The 22,294-nt window shown below is 51.3% G+C and overlaps 1 protein-coding gene across 5 annotated transcripts in view; it reads left to right on the top strand.

The window, feature by feature from the left end:
- The first annotated feature begins 3,422 nt into the window (after window positions 1-3,422).
- Window positions 3,423-22,294, top strand: part of LRRC20 (leucine rich repeat containing 20) — an 84,810-nt gene continuing 65,938 nt past the window's right edge. For 2 of the 5 annotated variants that reach the window (XM_045439497.1, XM_045439495.1), the window contains exons 1-2: window positions 8,853-8,962; window positions 9,100-9,244. In XM_045439497.1, coding sequence (XP_045295453.1) covers window positions 9,163-9,244 — 82 coding nt within the window. In that variant the 5' untranslated portion in view covers window positions 8,853-8,962; window positions 9,100-9,162. Of the gene's footprint in view, window positions 3,519-8,852; window positions 8,963-9,099; window positions 9,245-22,294 lie in introns of those variants that run through there. The other 3 variants (XM_045439496.1, XM_045439499.1, XM_045439498.1) reach the window with 3 other exon arrangements.

Below are 22,294 nucleotides of genomic sequence, written 5' to 3'. Positions count from 1 at the left end.
TTCTTGATGGGAAGTGGTCCCCCATTAGGGCTCTTAGTCATTGGAGTTGAGCTGGCTTTGGCCACAGGATAGTGTCCACAGGTACGCTGAGAATTTATCCTGCTGAGCAAGGGGCACACCCTCAGGAAATAGCCAGATAACGATTTGCCATTGCACAAGAGGTTTCCTATCTGGCAGGCAGCTGGGAGGCTTTCAGGAAAGCCACTGGGACGTTTTTGAGCTCTGGCAAATACCCAAACCTCTCTCTGTTTACAGGTGAAGGTGTATGGCTTCCATCTGGGTGACCACACTTGGACCAGGTCTCTATGGGGCCCAGACCTCCAAAGATGCTCTGTTTGGGAGCAGGAGCCTGTTTGGGGCCAGCTGAACTTCTTAACTGAGAAGCTTCAGTGGGGCTTTCCCTTGCCCAGCCCTGACCCTCTCATTTGTTACGCTGAAATTGAAGGTGGCAATGGATATCTTGTGAGTGAGAGATAACATTTTACCAATTCACTGTGTTGAATGAGATCAGTAAACATCACGATTGAAAATCTTAGCACTGCCGATCGATATTGACCGAGCACCCACTGTGTGCTGGGTATCATGGGAATATTTATTGAGCACTGCAGTAGAATGCAAAACTAGCCTTGATTGTCTACCTGCCCCTGTAACCATGTTCCTTGCAATGTGACACATTGCTGCTCCGGCCATCAGAAGATGGAGTCTATTTCCCTGCCCTTGAACCTGGGTTGGACTTGTGACTTGGTTTAGTCAATACGACTATGGAAGTGTTGTTTATGCCAGTTTTGAGCCTAGACCTCCAGAGACCTTCCTTGCATGATTCCACTCTTGCTCTGGGAACCACGTGGCTGTGTGTTAACCAGCCTGGGCTAGCCTGCTGGTGGATGAGAGACCTGTGGCCCAGTCACCTCAGTTGAGAGTGAACCATCTCCCCAGAAGCAGAGGCCTCTGGCTGCCTAGCTACTCTCCCCGGATGCATCAGGGAATCCAGCTGAGACCAGAAGAACTGCCCAGCTGAGCCCAACCTAAAATGTTGACCCGTAAAATCACGAACTAAATAAATATTTATGGCTTTAAGACACTTCTGCCTTTTGCGGTGCTTTATTAGACAGGAAAACAAAGTGCTGACTGATACCAGCACTTACCGTGTGCCAAGCTCTGGTTGATTTGAAATCAGGCAGAGTCTTGGGAGAAAAGACTGGTGCAGAGATGGCAGAGTAATGGGCATGGCGCAGTAAGTGCAGAAGATGTGGTGTTTGAGCTGGGCAGGAGTCTTGCCCATGTAGAGTTGGAGGGTCCAGGATGAAACTCCTGGGAGATGGGACTGAGTATGATAAGGCACGAATATGGGATGCCTTAGGCTGGGACCATCAGCCAATGGCATTTACTGAGACCTTACTATGTGCACAGAAGCACCGCACTGGCAATCTCAGATCTGTGTATGGCCTGGCAAGGAAGAGTAGACATCCACGTGTGGAAATCGGCCAGAGATGTAAGGCTGGTGGCTTTTTTTTTTTTTTAAGTAAGCTTTATGATGATACCCAACATAGGACTAGAATTCCTGACCCCAAGATTAAGAGATGCATAGTCTACCGACTGAGCCAGCCAGGTGCCCTGTAAGGGTGGTTTTAAGTGAAACAAGTTGCCGGGGTTGCTTTGTCCAGAGTAGTGAGGATCTTGGCTTGGGCAGAACAGGACTTGATCCAATTATTATTTGTATCTTGTACCTGGTATGTATGTGGCAGGGATAGAGTGATGACGAGGTTGGGGAAAGACTTCCATAGACAGTCTTCCTGAGAAGGAGTCAGAAAACATGGCCACTCCGGCATCCACCTGAGTGGTAACCCCTTGAAGGCGGGTCTGTGTCTTGTTTGCTCTTGACATACCCTGAGACACAGGATCCTGCATACACAAGGCATTCAGGTTGAAAGACTTTCTTTGGAGGCATTTCTCCTCCCCTTCCCTTTATTCCTACTCATCCATTGTATTCGTTTTTCAAATTGCCACAAACTGTGTGACTTAAAAGAAATATATTTTCTCATAGTTCTGGAGGCTTGAAGTCCAAAATCAAGATGTCTGCAGAGTTACTTCCTCTCTTGCTTCTTCCTACCTTCGGGTCCTTGCCCACACAGTCCTTGGGGTTCCTTGGCTTCTAGGCACATCACTCCCATCTCTGCCTCTGTATTCACATGCCCTTCCCCCTGTGTGTGTCTGTCTTTTCCTATCAGAACACCACTCACACCCTACTCCAGTATGATTTTATCTTACCTAGTATCTGCAATGATCCAAATAAGGTCACTTTCTGAGGTACTGGGGGTTAAGACTTCAAGATACCTCTTTTTGGGAAGACAATTCAACCCGTAACATCCATCAAGACCCAGAGGAATGTGTGTTCCTTATCTGACTGCCCCAGTCCCCGGAGGCCGAGTTAAATGTTCTTTCTTCAGAACTCCTACATATTTAATACACGCTTTTATTTTTATTTATTTTTTTTTTTTAAATTTTTTTTTTCAACGTTTATCTATCTTTGGGACAGAGAGAGACAGAGCATGAACGGGGGAGAGGCAGAGAGAGAGGGAGACACAGAATCGGAAACAGGCTCCAGGCTCTGAGCCATCAGCCCAGAGCCTGACGCGGGGCTCGAACTCCCGGACCGCGAGATCGTGACCTGGCTGAAGTCGGACGCTTAACCGACTGCGCCACCCAGGCGCCCCTAATACACGCTTTTAGAGCATTTGACATGTTGATCATTGACATGGGTTGAGTCAGGAGCCTCGCTTCGTTGGTCGTCTCCATAGTGCCTTGTAAAGGGTATATGGTGGGTCCTCCATAAATAAAGACCTGTGAAGCAGCCACCTTTCCCTGAGCTGTCATGCTCAGCGCTGCCCGGAACATTTCATGTATTAATCCTCACAGTGACCCCTGTAAAATATTTGTGTATTTTAATTCCTACTGTATAGAGGAGAATGCTGTTATTTAGAAAGGTGAGATAACTTAGTGCAGCCACAATTGTCTCTAACAACCCGAATGGGCAGCTGAAGTCATCACATGAAAAGTTTTCTATCCCCCCGTCTTCACGTTTCTCAAAGTGCCCCTGATCTGGCTAATTCAACTCTATTCTGTCGAGAAGAATCTGGAGTCCTATTTATTGATTTCGAGGTCTGTGCGACACGTTCGAGCCGTCTACACCCACGTTCGTTGTTTTCCCTCCAGAAGCCGCACACAAAGCGGATCCACCCTGCGGACGAGAGCGCGCGGGCCGCTTTTCCGCGCGCGCCGCTCCTGGGCGCAGCGTGAGGACCGGCTCACTGATTGGCTGCGCGCGGCCCGGGCCCGCGGCCTGCTCCCGCCCCGGCATCTATGCTCGCGCGGCGATTGGCCGAGCGGTCGTGCGCGCAGAGCCCGCGGTCCCGCGCTCCGCGCCCCGCCCGCTCCAGCGCGCCGCTGTTGCATGGGGCGCCGCCGGCGGCCGAGGGAGCGTGACTGCGCTGCGCAGGGCGCTAGGAGGCATTGTCGCTGTAAGTGGAGCAGAGAGCGGCCCAGAACGGGTCCCCACGCTTTGTGCCCCGCAAAGTAAATGTAGTCTGAGGCTGAGCGCTGGAGGGCTGGGGGCGAGAGGGAGAGAAGTGCCCCCGTTTCTGCAGCGTCCTCACCCCTCCCCCAGGTCACCGGGTGGAAAGAGCAGCGGTGCATCAGCTGCGGCTTCTGCAGTGCCAAGGGGCCCGGCGACGTGCCGGCTCCTGTTTGCAAACTGCTGCTGGACCCCGGTTGGCTCGCGGGAGTGGGCGCAGCGGTGGCAGGGAATAGGGAGCCGGGGGAAGCGGTGCCGGGCCTTGGTCCCCGCGGGAGGCGCCCTTGCCGGTGGAAGCTGTTGTGTATTTCGTTCCTGAAGCAGCGTTTTCTGGGCTTGCTTCCGTTCTGAGGGCCTGCAGACGCCTGCCTCGGAGCATGCCTCCTGGCCTCCGGGCAGCGCGGGAGTCCTCGGCCCTTGGCTAGCATCAGCGTTCCCCCACTGCCTGCTTTATTCTCCCAGTCCCCGCCTGCCGCGCGAGCCGGGGGCCGGCGACGAGGAGCCATTGGCTGCGGGCGCCGGGGGGGTGGGGTAGACGAGTGAGGCGGGCCCCTTGTGCCAGGCGCGGGGACCCTGGCCTGGCCCCGGCGCACACTCCTTGGAGACGCCGTCCCAGGGTGCCTAGGTGCCCGGAGCAGAGCGCGCACGGCGCTTAGAACCCCAAGGCTCAAAACCAGGCGCCGGCCCGTCCCGCTCATGCCCCAGCGGACTGCTTTCCCTTGGGTAGAAAAGTGGGTCAACCGTGTTTAGGTCTCGAGGGCTTTTGGGGCTATTTGGATACCATCCAGCCCTCAGCCTCTCACCTTCCCACCTGCTCCCCCGCTTGGCGTGGCCGGAAGGACCCGCAGGAGCCAGCGGTGGGGAAGCTTGCACACATGGCTCAAGAGGCTCGAGTTGCCCTTTGGAGCGGCTGCCAGGCTCTAAAGTTCCCAAGTGACCACACCAGTAACTAAATATAGGAGCAGCTGGTGCGGAAGGGGTGTCGCAGCAGCTCCTTTGCAGGGATCTCGGGGCTCCAGATAAGGTAGTATTCTCACTGGTGATGACAGGAGCCCCAGCAGCGGGCTGCAGTCAGGGTTTAAGCAAAAATCCTCCCTCCTCCAGCCTTGTCTCCGGGTGAAGCTAGGTTATAGATCCAGGAGGGCCTGTTGCCAGCTCCCACAAAGGAAGACAACTTTTCTGGCATTCAGTTTATTATATCCTAACTTACCGTCTGTACTTGTTCAATCACCGACTCGTCATGCATCAGTGTGGGAAGTGCTTAAGGTTTGCAAAGACCTTTCTAGAAAGTTATATCTCATTTACTTTTCAAAACCCAGCAAGGGAGGTGGAATTTCCGTTTTACAAATGCGGCTGCTCACAAACACTGATAACTTTCCAAACTCTGGTCTTAGGCTGTCCTCAAAAAACTTTCCCTAGCTCACTGCAGAAAAACGGACGACAGAGTTCTAGGAGGTCCTACAGCTCCCTCCCCCAGCAGTCTGGGGACAGACAAATTGGCTACCTGTCTCCCTCTTTCTCTGATCTCTTTGGGTCCCTTTGCTCAGACCATGTCTCTCTCCCCTTCATGCAGAGGGCACACATGCTCCTTGGGCCTGGCATCATGGCCCTGCCGGCATCTGGCTCATTCTTCCTTTTGTCACTAAGTTTCTCCTAGTCAGGGGAGGCTCATTCTGGCCCGTGCCCTGTCTCTGTAACTTGACTCCCCCCTGTGTGGGCCTTTTAGGAGGTGCCCAGAAGATATTTGCTGGATTTAAACATTTCCTGAGACTATGATGCACACTCTGAGGAAAGGGGAGGTGGGGGTGTATGGAGAGGGATGTGTTGCTGGGGTAACAGCAGCGAGTATGGCTTTGGACCCTGTGCTCCAGGGTCTCCACGATTTCGAGCACTTGCCTTGAAATTAGCTAAGGCTTCCCTTAGCAGAGGCAGTTCCTTGGGGACACTCTGACTTCCTTCTACCATCACCTCTGCCAGTGGGGTTGGCTAGATGCCTCAAGGAGCCCAGACTTGACCTTGTGGGGCTATCCTGGGGTCCTGTAGGTGGGTTCTGGTTCCAGGAGGGCTCCCTCGCATGCTGATTGCTTCCACTGGCCAGCATAACATTTCTTTTGTAGGATTGCAAGAGATTTGGTGGCCAGAATGGTGCTGACATGCAGATTTTGGCTGACTCATGTTGTTTATATAGACAGGGGCCCTGATACCCTGGGGGCAGCCATGCCTAGGGCCCTTTGCATTCAGTTAGAAGTAGGTCCATAGCTCTCTGTGCCACTTATGTGACCCAGAAAGTTTCCTATTTTTCTCAAAAACAGAAAACAGGAGCAACTTTATTTTTATCTCTACCTCCTTTTGGGGGTTGTTATATGCTAAATATATCTTCCTTTTTTTTTTTTTTGTCAAAGAGGACTAGTATTGGGTTGGATCTAAAGGGAGCAGTCAGTGAAGTTGGACAACCTTGCAGTGCCCTTTTAGGGACCCAGTACAGGCTCCCATCATCCCATCTGGTCTTCCCTCAGTCTGGACCCCTTGCTCCCATCTTGGGCCTTATGCCATACCTGGCCCTGCCAGGTTCCTATTTCACAGTCCTTTCTGTGCCAGAGGGACAAGCCTTTGTCGTCTGACCTGGGAGAGGGACAATCAGCTGGACTTTATGAAGGAATTCTCCCTTGAGCGGGGAGGGGAGGTGAGGGGAAGGGGGTTTCCTGGCCAGTTAGTGAAGGTGGCGATTTTAGGCAGCAGGAACTTCTTGGAGGTCTAGGGTACATCTGTGCTACCCAGAGCATCCTCTGGATTGTACGGGGCCCTTCCTCCTAGTTACCTGCTCTGCCTCCCAGACTTTGCAGGTCACTCCTGTTCCTGCTTTGATGCCCATTCTCCGACCCACACCATAGAGTGTCTTAGCTTGCCACCAGGGGTGAGGTTTTTAACTTGACTGGTTTTCATCAGTGGGCTCAATGGCCTACGGCACCCCCGCCCTGTCCCCACCTTACCTGGTGACAGCTAGTAGAATTGTAAGTATAGGGCCTGGTTGAAAGTAAATCAGCCTAGGGAATCCCACTCAGGGCTAGCACAGACCCTGGGCGGCTTAGAGATCTACCTTCTCTTGCGCTTGTGCCGTGTGGCCAGGATTGCCTCGGTATGTTTCCTAGAAAGCTCTCCATGAAAATCACAGGTCAGAGCTATGTCCTGTATTTCTGTCCTCTTCGTTCTTATGCCCTATGCCTTAGTGGATGCTCAATACATGTTTGTGATTATTGATGACAAATACTGGAGATAGGGCAAGGAAGGAACGTGGAACAGTAGGAAGACTCCTAGGCTGGGATTAGGAGGCCTAGGTTCCTGTTTGCATTTAGCTCGTTTACCTCCCTTCTGGGACCCTCAGTTTTCCCACTCATAGGGGTTAGAGTAAGTCGCCAAGACCCCGACGGCATTGCTATGACTCAGGCTTAAGGGATGGTCCTAAGGGCAGCATGGTGGAGGTGTTGGGTTTAGTTTGCCATAGTCACCACTATTCCCCACTGTCCCACCCTGGCCCACCTTACGCAAGTTGCCTACCTAGCACTTGTAGGCATTTGACTATAGGACCCTTCTCACTTAGACAGTGCCTTAGATTTATTGTAAGAATCCACTGGCTTGTCTTGTATGCAGATCTGAAACCCAAATGGTGGCTGTTGATCATCATCATCACCACCGAAGGATACTAACTAGGCATCTGTATTCAGCATGTGGTATAAAATGCAGGGGGAGAGCACAGTGTAGATCTGCTCCCTGTCTCAAGCTGCACACAGGCTGACTGGGGAGACAAATATGTATACTGTAAAATGCTCATAAACAACCCAAGTGGCTTGTGCTAAGACCTTAAGTGCTGCTGAAACTCAGAGGGAGGAGAAAGCACTGAGGGCCGAGGCAATCAGGGAGGACTTCCTGGAGGTGGGGGGGGGGGGTAGATTCTAGTCCTTCCTCAAAGATGAGTTCCACTGAGTTGTTTGTTCAAAGTCACATGGGTACGAAACCGGGATTAGAGGCCAGTGTCATGTCTGCATGTGTACTGTTTTATCCTCTTTATAAGTTGTTCAGACCTACATGTCCTGGGCCCTGGGCCCAGGAAAGATGTATGTATTTCTGTTCAGTCCTCATATGAATCCAGTGAGGTGGGTGTTACTAAGATCCCCTTCTCAGATGAAGAAACTACAGCTGAGAGTAGTTAGGAATCTTTCCCAGGGCTTCTGAACTAATAAATGGCAGAGTTGGGCACTAGACCTGTCTTCAAAAAACGGTCTTTTTCCATTGCACTGTGTGTCTCAAACCTTCAGTGTCAGCCTCCTTGGTGAGATGCACCCATACACGGAATTCACCCCTGTCACTCAGTGGAAGGGGGGCTTGGCCAGCCCCAGCTCAGCCTTGCCTGCCCTGCCTGTGTAGCTGAGCACCTAGGGCCTTTTTCATGGTCTCTGTTAGCAACTCCGAGCACTACCCTCACCCCCTTCTCTCTGTCCTCACATGCTTCTGCCTCTGACCCTCAGGGCGAGTTCATTGAGCAACCTAGCTGTCTTTGAAGCTGGGAATGGGCACTGACCTTGGCCCCAAGTTCATTCTGTCCCTGGGGTGCTGCTGCCGGTGTTGGGGGCAACTTTTGTAAAGAAGTGAGCACTGGATGTGGAGCTGGGCTGGCCAGATTGTTGCCATTTACTCTCTTTGACCTTGGCCAGGTCATCTGGTCCCTCTCTGTGCCTCAGTTTCCTTCGCTGTAATAAACAGGGAGTTGGAGACCTGTCTAGTTTGCTCCTTCATGTCTTTGCCACTTAAGAATTTTGATTGTGTTCCACAGCCTTCTTTAAGCCTTTTCTCCCGCAGTGATCCAATTTCCCTTCTCTTGTTTCCTCACCCCACCCCCTCTTTTTCCTTCTGGCTCTGGCGGATAAACTCTGCACCAGGCTGATCATCAGGTCTGCTGGCTAAAGCCGTATAAAACCGTAGCCTTCCCTCCATGTTGACAGGTGGGAAGGGAATTCTTAGAGGCCACAGACCAACCAGACTGAGCTCTGACTGGTCAGACCAGCTGCACTTGCCTCTGTGTCCCCACTCCCCAGCAAGCAAGAGGGACCCCGCAGAGGTACCGGGTGAGGTGAACTGGGAGCTAGGGGACCTGTCCTGGTGGTTGTGGACAGGGCACCAGCCCAGAGCTGTGCTCCGCCTCCTCCCCCCTGCTCCACCTGTTAAGTGAGTCACAGGCAGCACATACCTGCGTCCTCACACCCGCCTGGCCACTGTTTCAGGCGCTTGCCCTGTGTCCGGTGAGGTCACACGTGTGGATCCACCCTCTGATGGGCACATCGGCTGCTCCGAAGGCCGAGCTGCGTGTGGCCTGGTCTCTGGGCCTCTCGGGAGGAAGTGAGTGGCCTGGGCCCTTCCCTGCAGGCTTCCTGCAGCCTGGGTCCCACGGGAGGGTGGATTCAGGGATGGGTCCCTGGCTGGGGGGGGGGGGGGGGGAGGGGAGCGGGCGCTTCATGGCCCTGTGTCTTCCCCAGGCACAGGCCCCCTTGTGAGCAGCAGACCGGCCTGGTGGCCGGCAGCAGGACCCCCTCGCCTGCATGCTGAAGAAGATGGGTGAGGCCGTGGCCAGAGTTGCAAGGAAGGTCAACGAGACCGTGGAGAGCGGCTCTGATACCCTGGGTGAGTGAGGGCACCCTGTAGGCGGTGTGCGAAATCAATTTAGATATGAAATCGAAAGAGAATAGCAAAGAGACCATGTCCGTGCGCGCCCTCGTCACGAGGAGAAGTGTGCCAGGGAATCTCATTGCGGTCGTTGTTCAGTTTGTGTATACCAGGCCGCAGTGCGAGACTTATCATGGCCGCGGACAAAGAGGTTTGAAAAACACTACGTGAGGGCTCCCGCTTGCTGGGAGCCGATCTGCCTGCCCTTGCACTGCCGCTGACTCTGAGTGTGTTATGTGCCCTTGACCCAGGTGACCATAGCTGGCACTGCTGAGTAGCCCCGTGTACCAGGCCCTGTGCAGGTGCCTCATGAGTGGTGCCGTATTGACTCTGCACAGTGGCCTTGTGATAGAGCGGGCACTCGCCAAGCATGACCAGCCTTGGTCTTCAGATGAGGACATGAGGGTCGAAGGCAAAGTGGGCTTTTCCCAGGTCCCTCAGCCTGCAGGCCCCTTTTCACGCCACCGTTTTACCTCGGTTGTGTCTTATGTATTTTTTGCTTTGACTTGGTCATGGCATTTTAGGCCAGACAGTTATGCCAAGACTTCAAGCATCTAAGCAAACCGTCCTATGTGATTGAATTCAGATATTTCTTGCCTATTCGCGTGTACAAGGATTGTGTGCATGTGTGTGTATGTGTGTGTGTCTCCCGCTGGCATGTGTGTGCCCCCTTAGAGCCACTGACATGTTGTGAGAACCCAGAGGAGGGGAGCACACTCCTGCCTTGGGGATGACTGCATACACAGAGTGGGATTTGAGTTGGGTCTTTGGCACCCAGAGACGAATTCACAGGTAGGCCGGGATATCTGTGCCCATGCGTGTCTGTGTCTCTCCAAGGAGTGTTTCCATGGAGGTTATTGGCTGACCAACAGCCCAGGGACTGGGAAGATAGAGTATTTCTGTGCGCAGCCTTTGGTCCGGCGTGTCTGAGGCTCCCGGACAGGGCGTGGTAGCCCGGAAAGTGGAGGGTCACTCGGCCTTCAAGGTGAGCTAGGTCACTGCCTCTTTCAGGAAGCCCTCAGCCCTACACCATCCACCCCTGGCTCCCTTCCTCCTCTGTAGCAGTCATGCAGTGTCCCTAGAGGGCAGGGATTTTTGCCCCTGTGCCCCAAGAGCCAGAGCCGTGCCAGATGCCTTGTGTGCACTTAGCGTTTGCTAAACTGAGCTGAAGGGGGAGAGGCATCATCTGTGGCAGACGGTCTTGCGAGTTGTCGTCGGTTTTGGAGGCAAGCTTCTGGGGGAGGCTTCAGCTGGTGAGCTGACGGCCATAGGCCCTCAGGAAAAGCAGCCTGGACTGCTGTGCTGGCCTCTAAGGCGGTTGTACTTAGCCTGGTGTTCAAGACTCGCCACCTGTCATATGGCCTGGATTGGAATCCCCACTCTGCCACCAAATAGCCTGATACCCCAGCAGGCTGCTTAACCTCTGATTTAAGCTGGTTTTCTTCATGGATGTAACGGGGGTGTTAACTGTGCCCACCTCGTCAAGGGAGTTCAGGGGAATGGGGGGTCTGTAAGGTGTTGCCTTCGGGTAGTTCAGTGAGTCTCTGAGGGCTAGGGGCGGGGCCTAAGTCCCTCTCGGCCACAAACACGCCTCCTGCAGCCGTCAGCCGGCCACCAAGCTGGGTGTCTTCACGCTGTCTTCAGATGGGGAGTTCGGTGCAAATCAGCACGTCTCTGCAGTGAATAACCTACCCCTGCCTTAAAATGCTGCCGGGGAGAGGGACACATGTGCAGCTCAGCCTCTTCCAGATGCGTCATGGGAGCAAGGATGGGGGGGTGGCAGAGGCAGGAGGACAAAATTCTGACTTCCTGGAGTCGGTGTTGTTAGCGAAAGGACTTTGGGAGGCTGATGTCCCAGGCAGCGCTGGGATCTCATGCATGGCAGCACCACAAAGTTGCCCCCGTGGCATGGAGGAGCCGGGGGGATGGTGCCCTGCAGCTGGGGAGCCTGGAAGGCCACATGGAGTCTTGACTTAAATGTCTGTGGACCAGAGACTGCAAATGCAGTTCTCTGTGCAGGCCAGGTGCGGATTTCTGTGAAGAGTGGCCGCCCTGCAGGGGTGCGGTGCACAGGGCGTCTAGAGTGGGGTGTGCTGTGACCAGCCCCTTTGCACTGCCCGGCGCCGTGTCCGTTGAAAACCCTGAGGCAGGCGTCAGCTGCCCTGCCTGGCTGCTATGGTACTGGGATTGAAACCCTGAGTGTCCGACCCCAGAGCCCGGGAACTTTCCCTGCCATGCTGTGTTGGGGTGGGGACCTGGGCAGTTGCTGGTCCCCGGCATTGTGCACGCTGCAAAGCTTTAGTCATCTTGGGAGGGGAGTTGAACCTTTCAGCCTTGGCTGTCTTGACTGGAGCTCCAGACTTTCACGGGGAGATGACTGTGTCTTTAAAGTTAGGGCAGACTGAGGGAGGCTGGTTTATTACCTTTTTGGTGCCCAGTGAAGAAGCAAAATGTCAGACCAGGCCACTGTGGGCACCTGCAACCCAGGCCCTTCAGCAAGTGGAGCTCATTGGGCTCCTGCGGTCTGAGGGGTCTGGGGTCTAAGCTGTCCGTATGTACTGATCATCCGCTGTGTGCAGGGTGCTGGGGGGCTCCCGAGGGTTCTGTGCAGTAGAGTCGTGGAGTCCCAGCCCACCACTGTGGGACAGAGAGCAGTGAGTGACACAAGGGCTCCATGCTGGCCCTGGTCAGACACACACCGCAGGTGGTTGGAGTTCACAGGTGGGAGATGTTGCCAGGTGTTGAAGGCATCCAGGAAGGCTTTCTGGAAGAGGTGGGAATGGAAGTGGGTCTTGAAAGATGCGTGAAGGAACCCAGTGTGGTTCTCATGTAAAACAGCAAACAACCTGAAACAGCCTAAAAAACCAGCAGCGGGTAATCACTTTAATAAATTTTGTTACAGCTGTACAATGCAATTTATGTAGCTGTTAAAAGTGGTGCATGAAATTTCATTACGTGCTTGAATGAAGACTGGCAAATCTTTCCGTATAAGATGACTTGGAAAAAAGCAAGGATCCCAAACGGTACAGACAGATACCAGTTATGTTAAATGTGTGTATACTGGAAAAAATTGAAAGGAAATAAAACAAGACACAAAATGGATGTTAGAAAATACTATTGTGCATTTTCAGAACATTCTGTGATACACATATTACTCTTTTAAGTAGCGAAGATAGATTTTAGGGAGAGGACCACCCCCTTCCCCAAAACAGATGAGAGTTACGGAGGTAGCTCCTTGTGTAAGCCCTTGGGTGTGGAATGGGCTTCTCTGGCTTCTCCCTTCTGCTGGGTTCCGCTCCCTACCTCCCCATGCGCAGGTCCGGGGTGCAGCCCTAGGATGGCTGCTCAGAAGCCGCAGGTGTCTCTCTGCAGAGTGGAAGGTCCCAGTAGAGACCCGGCTGGGAGAGCTCAGTTACAGGTTCTCACCTTACTCGGGTAGGTCACCCTGGAAAGCATCACACACGCTCCGCCAGGCGCCTGTGGCTGCCCTCCGGAGCCAGGCTCGCTCCTCCTGCAACCTGAGCTGGGGTTCCCAGCCCTTGTCTCCCCACTGCAGGCCTCTTCATCCTCCGAGAAGTGGGTTCCTTTCCCTCTGGCCCCTGGTCTGCCCCTCAGCTTGAGTTGAAGCCACTTTTCTCCAGCCCCTCACCTCTCCTCAGCATTTTCGATTGAGCTTGTGCAGAGTCAGGAACTCAGGCTTTCCTCTCCATCCACTCCTTGTGTCCTCAGGTTAGTTCTTTCTCTTGGTAAAGGCCTCATGCACATCTGGGCTTCCTGGGTCCTTGAACCCCTGGGGGCCTCTGTCTGACCTCACTGTTCCCTCTGGCCAGTAGACTGGCGGGCCTCGATGCCCTGCACCCCACTTCTCTCCAGGGGAGAGAATCCCAGGCCTTTGGGGATGACTTTTAAAAACTGATCCTCATTGCCAAGGAACGGGGCTTGGAAAGGCCCGGCAGAGTGTGGGAAGGGAGGGCATGGCCGGCTGGGACAGAGGCCTGACAGAGCTGGCGGGAAGGAGTGCCCAGCACGAGCTGCAGAGGAAGGAGCCAGCGTTGCCCGGGGCCCGCTGTGTGCCGGGCACAGGTGTCTGAGACGACCTTTCTGTGGTCTTTGGTACTTTCTGCCTGCGGATTCCCATCTGTGTTCATTTCACAAAAGTTCCAAGTCATTAGCTCAGGGTGTGTGTCTGCCCCCTATCCCGCGGGGTCTCTTTGCCTGCACTTCCTCTTGGGGCTTCCATTCTGTGCGTCCGTCCGTTGCACCAGTATATTTCCTTTCTCTTCCTCTCTCTGCTACATTTTGAGATCTGTCTGCTGGTTCACTATTTGCTTGTCCATCTGTGTTTAGTCTGCTCTCGAACCCCTCATTGAGTTTTAATTTTTAAGGCTACCTACTTTATTTTCAAAAGTTCTGTTTGGTTCTTTAAAAAACCTGATTTCATATACTCTGCTTTCTTTCCAGATCTGATAAATCTTTTACCTTTTCTTTTAAAAACATCTGACTTAAGGGAATAATATCTTATTTCTGTTTTATGTGTTTAATCTCTTTTTTTTATTTCTTTAATCATTTGACTATACTTGTCTTTTTTCATCTTTTGTACTACCTTTATCACAGGGAGTTCTCAGCGGCCCACATCTCTTGTTCCTGTTGACTCTAGCTCACAGTGGGTTGTTCTGGGTGGATCTGATATAATTTGGGACCCTATACTCCTGCCTGATGGAGCCTGGCCTGCATGACCCTGGACTGAGGGCGTGTGCTCCAGAAGGGTTGTGTTTGCTTGCAGCAGATGCTTGCCTGCCGCTGGGTTAGAAACACATCTTTCTCAGCCCAAGGGGTGTCGGGGCCTCTAGGAAACTGAATATTCAAACCCTACACCCACCTGTGGTTTCCAAATCTCAGGGGGGTGATGTGTTTGTTGTTGTTTTTGGTTTTTTTAAAGTAGGCTCCACGCCCAGCTCAGAGCCCAACGTGGGGCCTGAACTCACTACCCTGAGATCAAGACCTGAGCCCAGAGCTGGTGCTTAACCGACTGAGCCACCCAGGTGCCCCTGTTTTTTGTTTTTTTTTTTAATTCAGTGCCCAGGCAAAGACAAAGCAACGTTCTAATTATGAAAAAGCGGGTCTTATCCCTAGTCCAGTCTTTCTCTGAAGGTAGTCCTTCAAAACCCCCGCTTTCCGCGGGGCTCTCGGCTTCAGCTTCCCTCAGGCAGGCCAAGCGCTGCATTCCTGACCTCTTCTAGGCCTTTCAGCCTGAGCCCCTTGGGAATGCCAGCCCTGGCCAGCAGAGCATTGGTAGCCTCCTGCCCCTGTGTCTTTGACATTCCTCTCTGACTCGTGCAGCTTGCTCTTGTCACACACCAGGCCGGGTTGCCGGCTCGTCGTTGCAGGCGTTGCGCCATTTAATCCTCACGCTGACTTTGTGAGAGGGGTGATATTAATATCCCCACGTTACAGATGCAGAAACCAAGCCACAGACCTTTCTAAGTCCAGGGTTTCTAAGTGTTTAGTAGCACGGAGGCATTCAGCTTGCCCCTCCGCCGTGCTGCTTTTGAATTAGGAGTTCCCTTGTTTTCAAGAAGCTGGAGCTAAGGCTGAGGGCGTGACACAGGTGTTGGGAGGTGGGGCCGGTTTCATCACAGCTCTAGGTGACCCTTCCCACTGAGGACTTGGGGAAGGAGATGGGGAGAACGTGGAGCCCCTGCTCCCCCTCATGCTGGCCTCGGGCTCACACCGGTTGGAACCACAGTGGGACCAGCCCTGTTCCTTGAAAAGGAGGAAAATTATCAGAGGCTAGTATCTGCCTGGTCATTTAAGGTGTCTCCGGTGGTGATGGGGACAGCCGCCATGGGCTGCTTCTGTTTACATACAGATTCATGGAGCCCACTCTAGAAGTTTAAAGGTGACATCCCAGGGTGGGCTGGGTGACCTGCATTTTAACACGAATCCTGTATGATTCTCCCCTGCCTTGAATTTTGAGAACCAGTGGTTTATGAATTATATTCTAGAACTTCCTTCTCCTGGTAGGTTCTGGGTGGCTGGGCAGGGAAGGGCATTGTCTGGGCTGGCCTGGGTGTGTGTGTGTGTGTGTGTGTGTGTGTGAGACAGAGAGAGAGAGAGAAAGAGAGAGAGAGTGAGAGAGAGAGAGAAAGGGAGAGAGAGAAAGAATGAATATGAGTGTGGTGTGACCCATCCTCAGGGAACTGAGCAGCTGGGCCACGAGCTGTGAGATGGTCAGGTGGGCAGACCAAAGCTAGTGACAGAAGGGACATATCCCCCCTTTCCTACTTCCCCTGTCTCCTAGGCTCACCCCTACTTTGCTGGGGTGAGTGCTTGTCTCCTCCTGCTCCCACCAGCAGATGGCGCCCTGTCACCAGCTGAGAGCTGAGTGTCAACTGAGACCCAGACTTGACCAGAGTGTTGGCTGGGCATGAGTGCCTATGTCCTGGCGTCCTGATGGGGCTTCCACTCAGCCCAGCTCACGTCCTGTATTTACATTCCTAGCTGACTCCCACAGGATCTGAGTTTGCAGCTCCTTTCTTGAGCAGGGGTATTTAGGAAGCACTTAAATATACTCACTAAATCTGAAGAATGCCTTCTCTGAGGTCAGATACTGCCCCTTTGTAAGAAACACCACATTGAGCACCTACTGTGTGTACCTCACTTGGAGGAACCAAGTGGCCCAGGAGTGGCCAGTGCGGAGGGGGAGGCAGATAGACACACGTATTCTCCCAGGCACACTGTCAGGGAGGGGAGATCGTGGCCCTGAGCCCAGGAGGCCGATGCCGGTGGGGATGACGGATGTGTGTGTTGCTCACCTGTCTCCTGGCCTGAGGGTCAGCCAGGCACAGGTCAGATGTGTGGAAGAGGGAGTGGGCCCTCACAGGGGAGCCCTCAGCCTGGCCGGGGCCACCTGTTCGTTCGCTACGAGGGCTGGAAGCCCCTGATCTGCTGTCCTCAGCTTCTGCCTCTCAGTTGGGAAGGCAGGGTGCTATAGCTATATACATTTGATTAAAACACACAAACAAGAAATGATAGGTATTACATGTGCCCAGTGTGCAACACATGAGACCCAACAGGTAAACAGTGGGAAGCCAGGCTTCCTCCGGCCCTGTCCTCTGTACCCTGACCCCTTCCTCCCTGGCATAGTGTCTTGTGGGAGCAGAGGGGGAGTTGTAAGGCCCTGCTGGGGTTACATTGGCAAGTTCTGGAATTGCTAGGGGTGAGGATGGTTAGCTGGTATCCCGAGGCTTTTTCAGGACTGTTTCTAGTCCTGGTGGGAGAGGACCCCAAAGCCCAAACGGATGTGGCCCAGGTCTCTCTATTCGGGTTCCCCAAATCCCCTTCTAGAACTTTGGGAGCTCCAATGACCAGAAGTCCCACCTGCCCCTACTCTAGCCCCACCGGGGATGGATGCCAAGAGTGGGGTTCACTGGTGGGCAACCTCCAGCACAGCCAACCCGTGTCTTGGGTCCCCAGTCACTGTGGTGCTGACACCGCCGCGCCCAGAATGCATCTGAGGGGTGGATGGGCAGATGCCCTCAGCCTCTCAGGTGTGGGTGCAGAACACTCAGTGCTCCCCACTTAGTCCTCCCCCCTCGTTCTTCTGTCTGCAGAAAGGAGATTGCCCATCTGTGAGAGCTGGTCCAGCCCTGAGCGGCCTCCAGGGAGGCCCTGTGGGAGGTGGAGTGCCCTGTACAGGAAGGAGGCCATGAACGTATGAAATACTTGCAGAACGAAAAATGAATCAAGTGAGGAGGACTTCTGCCTCTCCTGTCTTCGGGTGTTTATGCCCTGGGCGTTGCTTAGTGCCCGTGCTAAGGGGATTGCATGGAAGATGTGGCATTGTGGCTGAACTTAAAGGATGGAGAGCAGGTTTAGGGGAGTGGGTGTGGGTCACGCATCAGGGGAAGGCCATCCTAGGTGAGGTGTCTGTGTGAGCAAAGACATGGCAGCATGCAAGCGGGCACTTGTGACGGGGACAGCCAGGCTGTGACACGGGACGGTAAAGGGAGCCGAGGGTGGCTTCAGATCTGAGGGCCTCGAGTGTCACCTAAAGTAGTTTCTTTTTTTTTTTTTTAATTTTTTTTTTCAACGTTTATTTATTTTTGGGACAGAGAGAGACAGAGCATGAACGGGGGAGGGGCAGAGAGAGAGGGAGACACAGAATCGGAAACAGACTCCAGGCTCTGAGTCATCAGCCCAGAGCCTGACGCGGGGCTCGAACTCACGGACCGCGAGATCGTGACCTGGCTGAAGTCGGACGCTTAACCGACTGCGCCACCCAGGCGCCCCATCCTAAAGTAGTTTCTACAGTGGAGTCCTGTTGAGGCAAAATGAACAAACCTTTAGAAACTCTAAAAGTAAGAGAGAGGGGGCGCCTAGGTGGCTCGGTCGGTTGAGCATTGAGCGTCCGACTTCGGCTCAGGTCATGATCTCGCGGTTTGTGGGTTCAAGCCCCGCGTCGGGCTCTGTGCTGACAGCTCGGAGCCTGGAGCCTGTTTCAGATTCTGTCTCCCTCTCTCTCTGCCCCTCCCCTGCTCATGCTCTCTCTCTCTCTCTCTCTCTCTCTCAAAAATAAGTAAACATTCAAAAAAAATGATGCGGGGCTCGAACTTACAAACCATGAGATAATGACCTGAGCCAAAGTCGGACGCTTAACACCCAGGCACTCCAATAGGAATGTGACTCTTGATCTCGGGCTTAGGAGTTCAAGCTCCATATTGGGCATAGAGATTACTTAAAAATAAAATCTGAAAAGAAAACTGTCTTAAGCCTAGTTGTCCGTAAGTTTGGGCACTGAGACAGTAGTTGAACGTTTATATAAGTTACAGGAATCTTTGGCAATTTTCCACAGATTGGGAGAGCTGTACATTCTGGGTTTCTGCAGTTAGTAAAGAAGACCATTGATTCATAGTTACCTCAGAATCTTCTGGATTATATGGCAAAGTTAGATTTGGGAGGTGGCTAAATCCACCAAGTCACTCCTAAATTAGAGTCACTGGTAGATAACCCTTCTTTTTTTTTTATTTTGTCTTGAGCCATTCCATCCACTAAAATATGGTTTGTGAGCACGTTGGATGTTTTGGCATGTTGGACAAGCTAAACTAAGTTCCTCCTGTTGTATGTAGCCGGGAGCTTTCATTGGCAATTGATAAATTGCCACCTAAGTTTATAGAAATGCAAGGGTCTATCCATTGAGTGTTATATATAATGCAGGTTACATTTGAGTCAGATGGTACTTCTGGAGAGGTTTTTCCTAATGGAGGCCCCTCATAATGTATAAACACCAGAAAGAAAAAGAATATTAGAACCTGTCCAAGAGGTCATGAACATTTTAGCCAAGTTCCCGTCGGAATGAGGTACCGGGGACGTATTTGACATTATGTTAGTTACATTAGCGAGTAACCAGGATGTAATAAAGGCAGAGATGAAAGCCAACAAGTGGGTTTACTGTCTTCTAATACTACAGTTTAAAAGGAAAGAAGCATAGAAACACAGGCCTGGTCCTGAATCTTGGGAGAGCAGTCTACCCTGATGCCATCTACTTCTGATCCTGGCTTGTGGTTCGGACGGCTCTGATGATATTTGCGTGGCCCACTGGGCAATGGGCACAATGATTGCCTACGCATGAGCTATTGTAGCGATCTTTATATCCGGTTCAGTTTGCAGGGCTGCAGGAAAAAAGGGCAGTTTTAGTTCTCAAATGATTCCGGGTCAGAAAGGTGGGAGAAAAATCAAAATGTTAGCTTGGAGAGGAGGATGTTAGCCAGGCATTGGAGGACACCAGAAGAAATCAGGATCTAGTCTAGTTTATAACGAGTAGTATTGAAATCTAATATCTAACACAAAGGTGTGTTACTGAAACATCTTTTTTCTACAGTCACCCTGATTTTTACCAAAAATAGCCTTAAGACGAATTTGTTTGTAAAGCAAGTCTAGTTTTAACACATTTGGCCTCATTATGTTCATAAGCACTATTGATTAGTCATATAAGTTTTTTTAAAGTTTGTTTAGAGAGAAAGAGAGAGTGTGTGCACGAGGGAGGGGCAGAGAGAGAGGAAGAGTAAAAGAATCCCAAGCACTGATAGCGCCCAATCCCATGAACCGTAAGGTCATGACCTGGGCCGAAATCAAGAGTCAGACACTTAACCTACTGAGCCACCCATGTGCCTCGGTCATATAAGTTCACTGTAATCCGCTTTGTGCAACTTTTTCTAAGGAATTTTAGATTGAACTTTTAATAGCATCTCAAGGCCAGAAGCCAAATCAAATACTTGCTGTCAGATTTTCCTGCAATACCTATAGATTTGAGTATATTCCTCTTCTCAAGGTCCCCCAAATCTGAGGTTCCTGCACCTGCCAGGAAGTGACATTCTTTACTTACCTGGTAAGGCTGCTGGGAACACTGTAAGCAAGTATCGGGCCAACATTTCCAAGGGGCTCCATTGGCTTCATAAAGTCCACCTTAGTTCCTTCAAGCTGTCCTTTTTGTTCATATTTTGTTCTAAGCCTTCTCTCTAAATAGCCAGTCTCATTTTAGGACAGATTTTTTTTTTCCTTCATGAAAATGTATTCCCATTCCTCACACCTTTCTTATCAACAACACATCTTACGTTCCTTGCATTCCGAGTTGCTTTCCTTATCATTTCCCAGCAGTCCTAATTGCATTTATCAGAACTTTCACCTTTAGAAACCTCAGACTCCAGTGAAAGCTAAGTGGTGACTGATGGCGAACTGTCTGTTCCACCAGAAGTCTTCAGATTGGAAATCTGTGGACACATTTCATAATTTCTAGAAACGTGTATTGTTTTTCTCAGAGGACAACTTTCAGTAAAGCACAGAGCACATTTACCAACAGATCCAAGTATCTTGAGTTTCTCTGCAGTCAGAAGCCCAAAGCAGGCAAACCTACATTCAGGAATCAGTGCTTTAGTGTTCTCTCTTATTTGGAAAAGACTTAGATATCCAGTGAATTCAACCCAGTTTATCATTTAACTTAGCAACACTTCGAAGTTTCAGGTTACCAAAGATTTTGAAAGCTATAAACCTTTTTATTTATGCAACTTATTTTTAAAATTAATTAATTTATTTGTAAGTGCTCTCTATACCCAACGCATGGCTCAAACTCATGACCCTGAGCTCAAGAGCTCAAGAGTCATGTGCTCTTCCAACTGAGCCAGCCAGGCACCCCTCAATCTGTTTATTTTTAACAGTTACCCATGAAAACTTCATGAGACAGACGAAATTAACCATCATTTTAAGTCATTTTCTGCTGACCGATTGCAACAGATAAAACATGAAGGTAACCAGTAAACTCAGCTAGGAGTTAATTATCTGTATTGTATTCGATGTTGGTAACTCCAAAAGACATATGTATTTTAGTTGAACCTACAAACTGAAGCTAGTTTTAATACTGAATCTTTTCCCAGATCCGATGAATTTGAAAAACATTTGCATCAGCCTCCATCTTTCTGAGTTTTAGAATGCCCGGTTCTTATAAGCGCTTGCCTTTTAACCAATTAGATAGAGCCCTTTTACCAATTAATTTTAGCAATGCCGTCTGAAGGTAGAAAAAAATCTCTCACATTTATAACACACACGCACAAACAAGATGCGAACAAAATGTAGCCTTTGTTTCATTACTATTTGTGGAGAGGACATCAAAGGCCCGATTTCCAGATTCCTCCCTTTTATGAAAACAAATCTCATTGCAAGATAGCATTATCATTTATAGATCCATTAGTTAGTTATTTCTCTTTTTTCAGTGAGAACACGACCAGTTCTGTCCAAAGATGCCAAGAGCTGCACCAACAAACAACCAGATGAAGCCCAGAGGGCCTCAATGGGCATTGGTTCCCCCCCAAAAGCCAGGAGCTTCACCGAGTGACCTGAACGCCTTTCGTTTTGGGTTGCTTAGTCTTAACAGCCGGCTCTCTCTAATTGTGCTTGCTAGAAAACTAGTTTAGACATGTCAGAAGAACCTTGTTTGGACCATCTGAACCTCAGGTTATCCAAAATTACATTTTCCCATTTAAGTAAGCACTTGCATGTGGAGGCTCCCTAAGTGTTGTACCTACAGCCTGCTGGGGTTCCTGTGAGTGGTGGTTGGTTTTCTGGGAGCTGTTCCGCTTTTGAAGCGTGACTCCCCCCATTCACTTTAGTTTCAGTTTGGGAATAAGGCTTGAGAAAAATCTAAGGATATTAAGTGTGGTGGATCGAGAGGGTGGTGCTTGTGAACGTCACTTTCAGAGGGGCATGATACTCTCTATTATGTGTCTCAGTCTCTCCCAGCAAGGCCTAAGACCACCGAGGGGGCTCAAAGCGTTGGATGATCAATCCTTATGTGTGTGTCCCCGGACAAGCCAATTGTTAATTACTTTATGCGATGGGGAATTCCTATAGAACTGCTACACATCTCAAAGAATATCCTCAGACACTTTCCCCTAGGCTTTCAGTCACTGGAAAGCAGCATTTGGCCAGAAGGAGCAAGGGTCCCGTCTCTTCAGAGCTGAGTGGTTCAGTCTCTCGTATTTCTAGCCAGAAAATTGACTCAAGCCTTACATTAATAACATCAACTAGAACAATGGCAATTTAAAACAACCCACCCCATCCACTCCAGCCACTCTAGGTTATTCCCACCTAAAGAACATTACCAGTAACCCTCAACAGCTCAAATGAAAGTCAGGACCATTAACGTGAGGAGGTCTGGATACCAGGAGAACTCACAGATTCCCCTGTGAGGTGCCCTGAAGTCAGAGGGGCGCAAGGGGCCCTTGCTGGCGCTGAGCGCACGATTCCACGGCACCCCCAGGTGACCTTGGGCACCTCGCTCTGCTATCCCGCCGTCTACGCCAGGAAATGTGGACACAAAATGAACAAGCCTTTAGAATCTCTAAAAGTAAGAGAGAGGGTTTTATTCCAGCCAAGTGAGGACAGCTGCCCGGGAAACATGCTCTTTACAGGGAAGAAAGTGCTCTGGAGAATGAACAGTTTCTACGGGGTCATGTA

The sequence above is a fragment of the Leopardus geoffroyi genome, chromosome D2 (genome assembly GCF_018350155.1).
Source record: "Leopardus geoffroyi isolate Oge1 chromosome D2, O.geoffroyi_Oge1_pat1.0, whole genome shotgun sequence".
In the NCBI taxonomy this organism is placed as follows: Eukaryota; Metazoa; Chordata; class Mammalia; order Carnivora; family Felidae; genus Leopardus; species Leopardus geoffroyi.
This window is presented reverse-complemented; position numbering and strand designations above follow the sequence as displayed.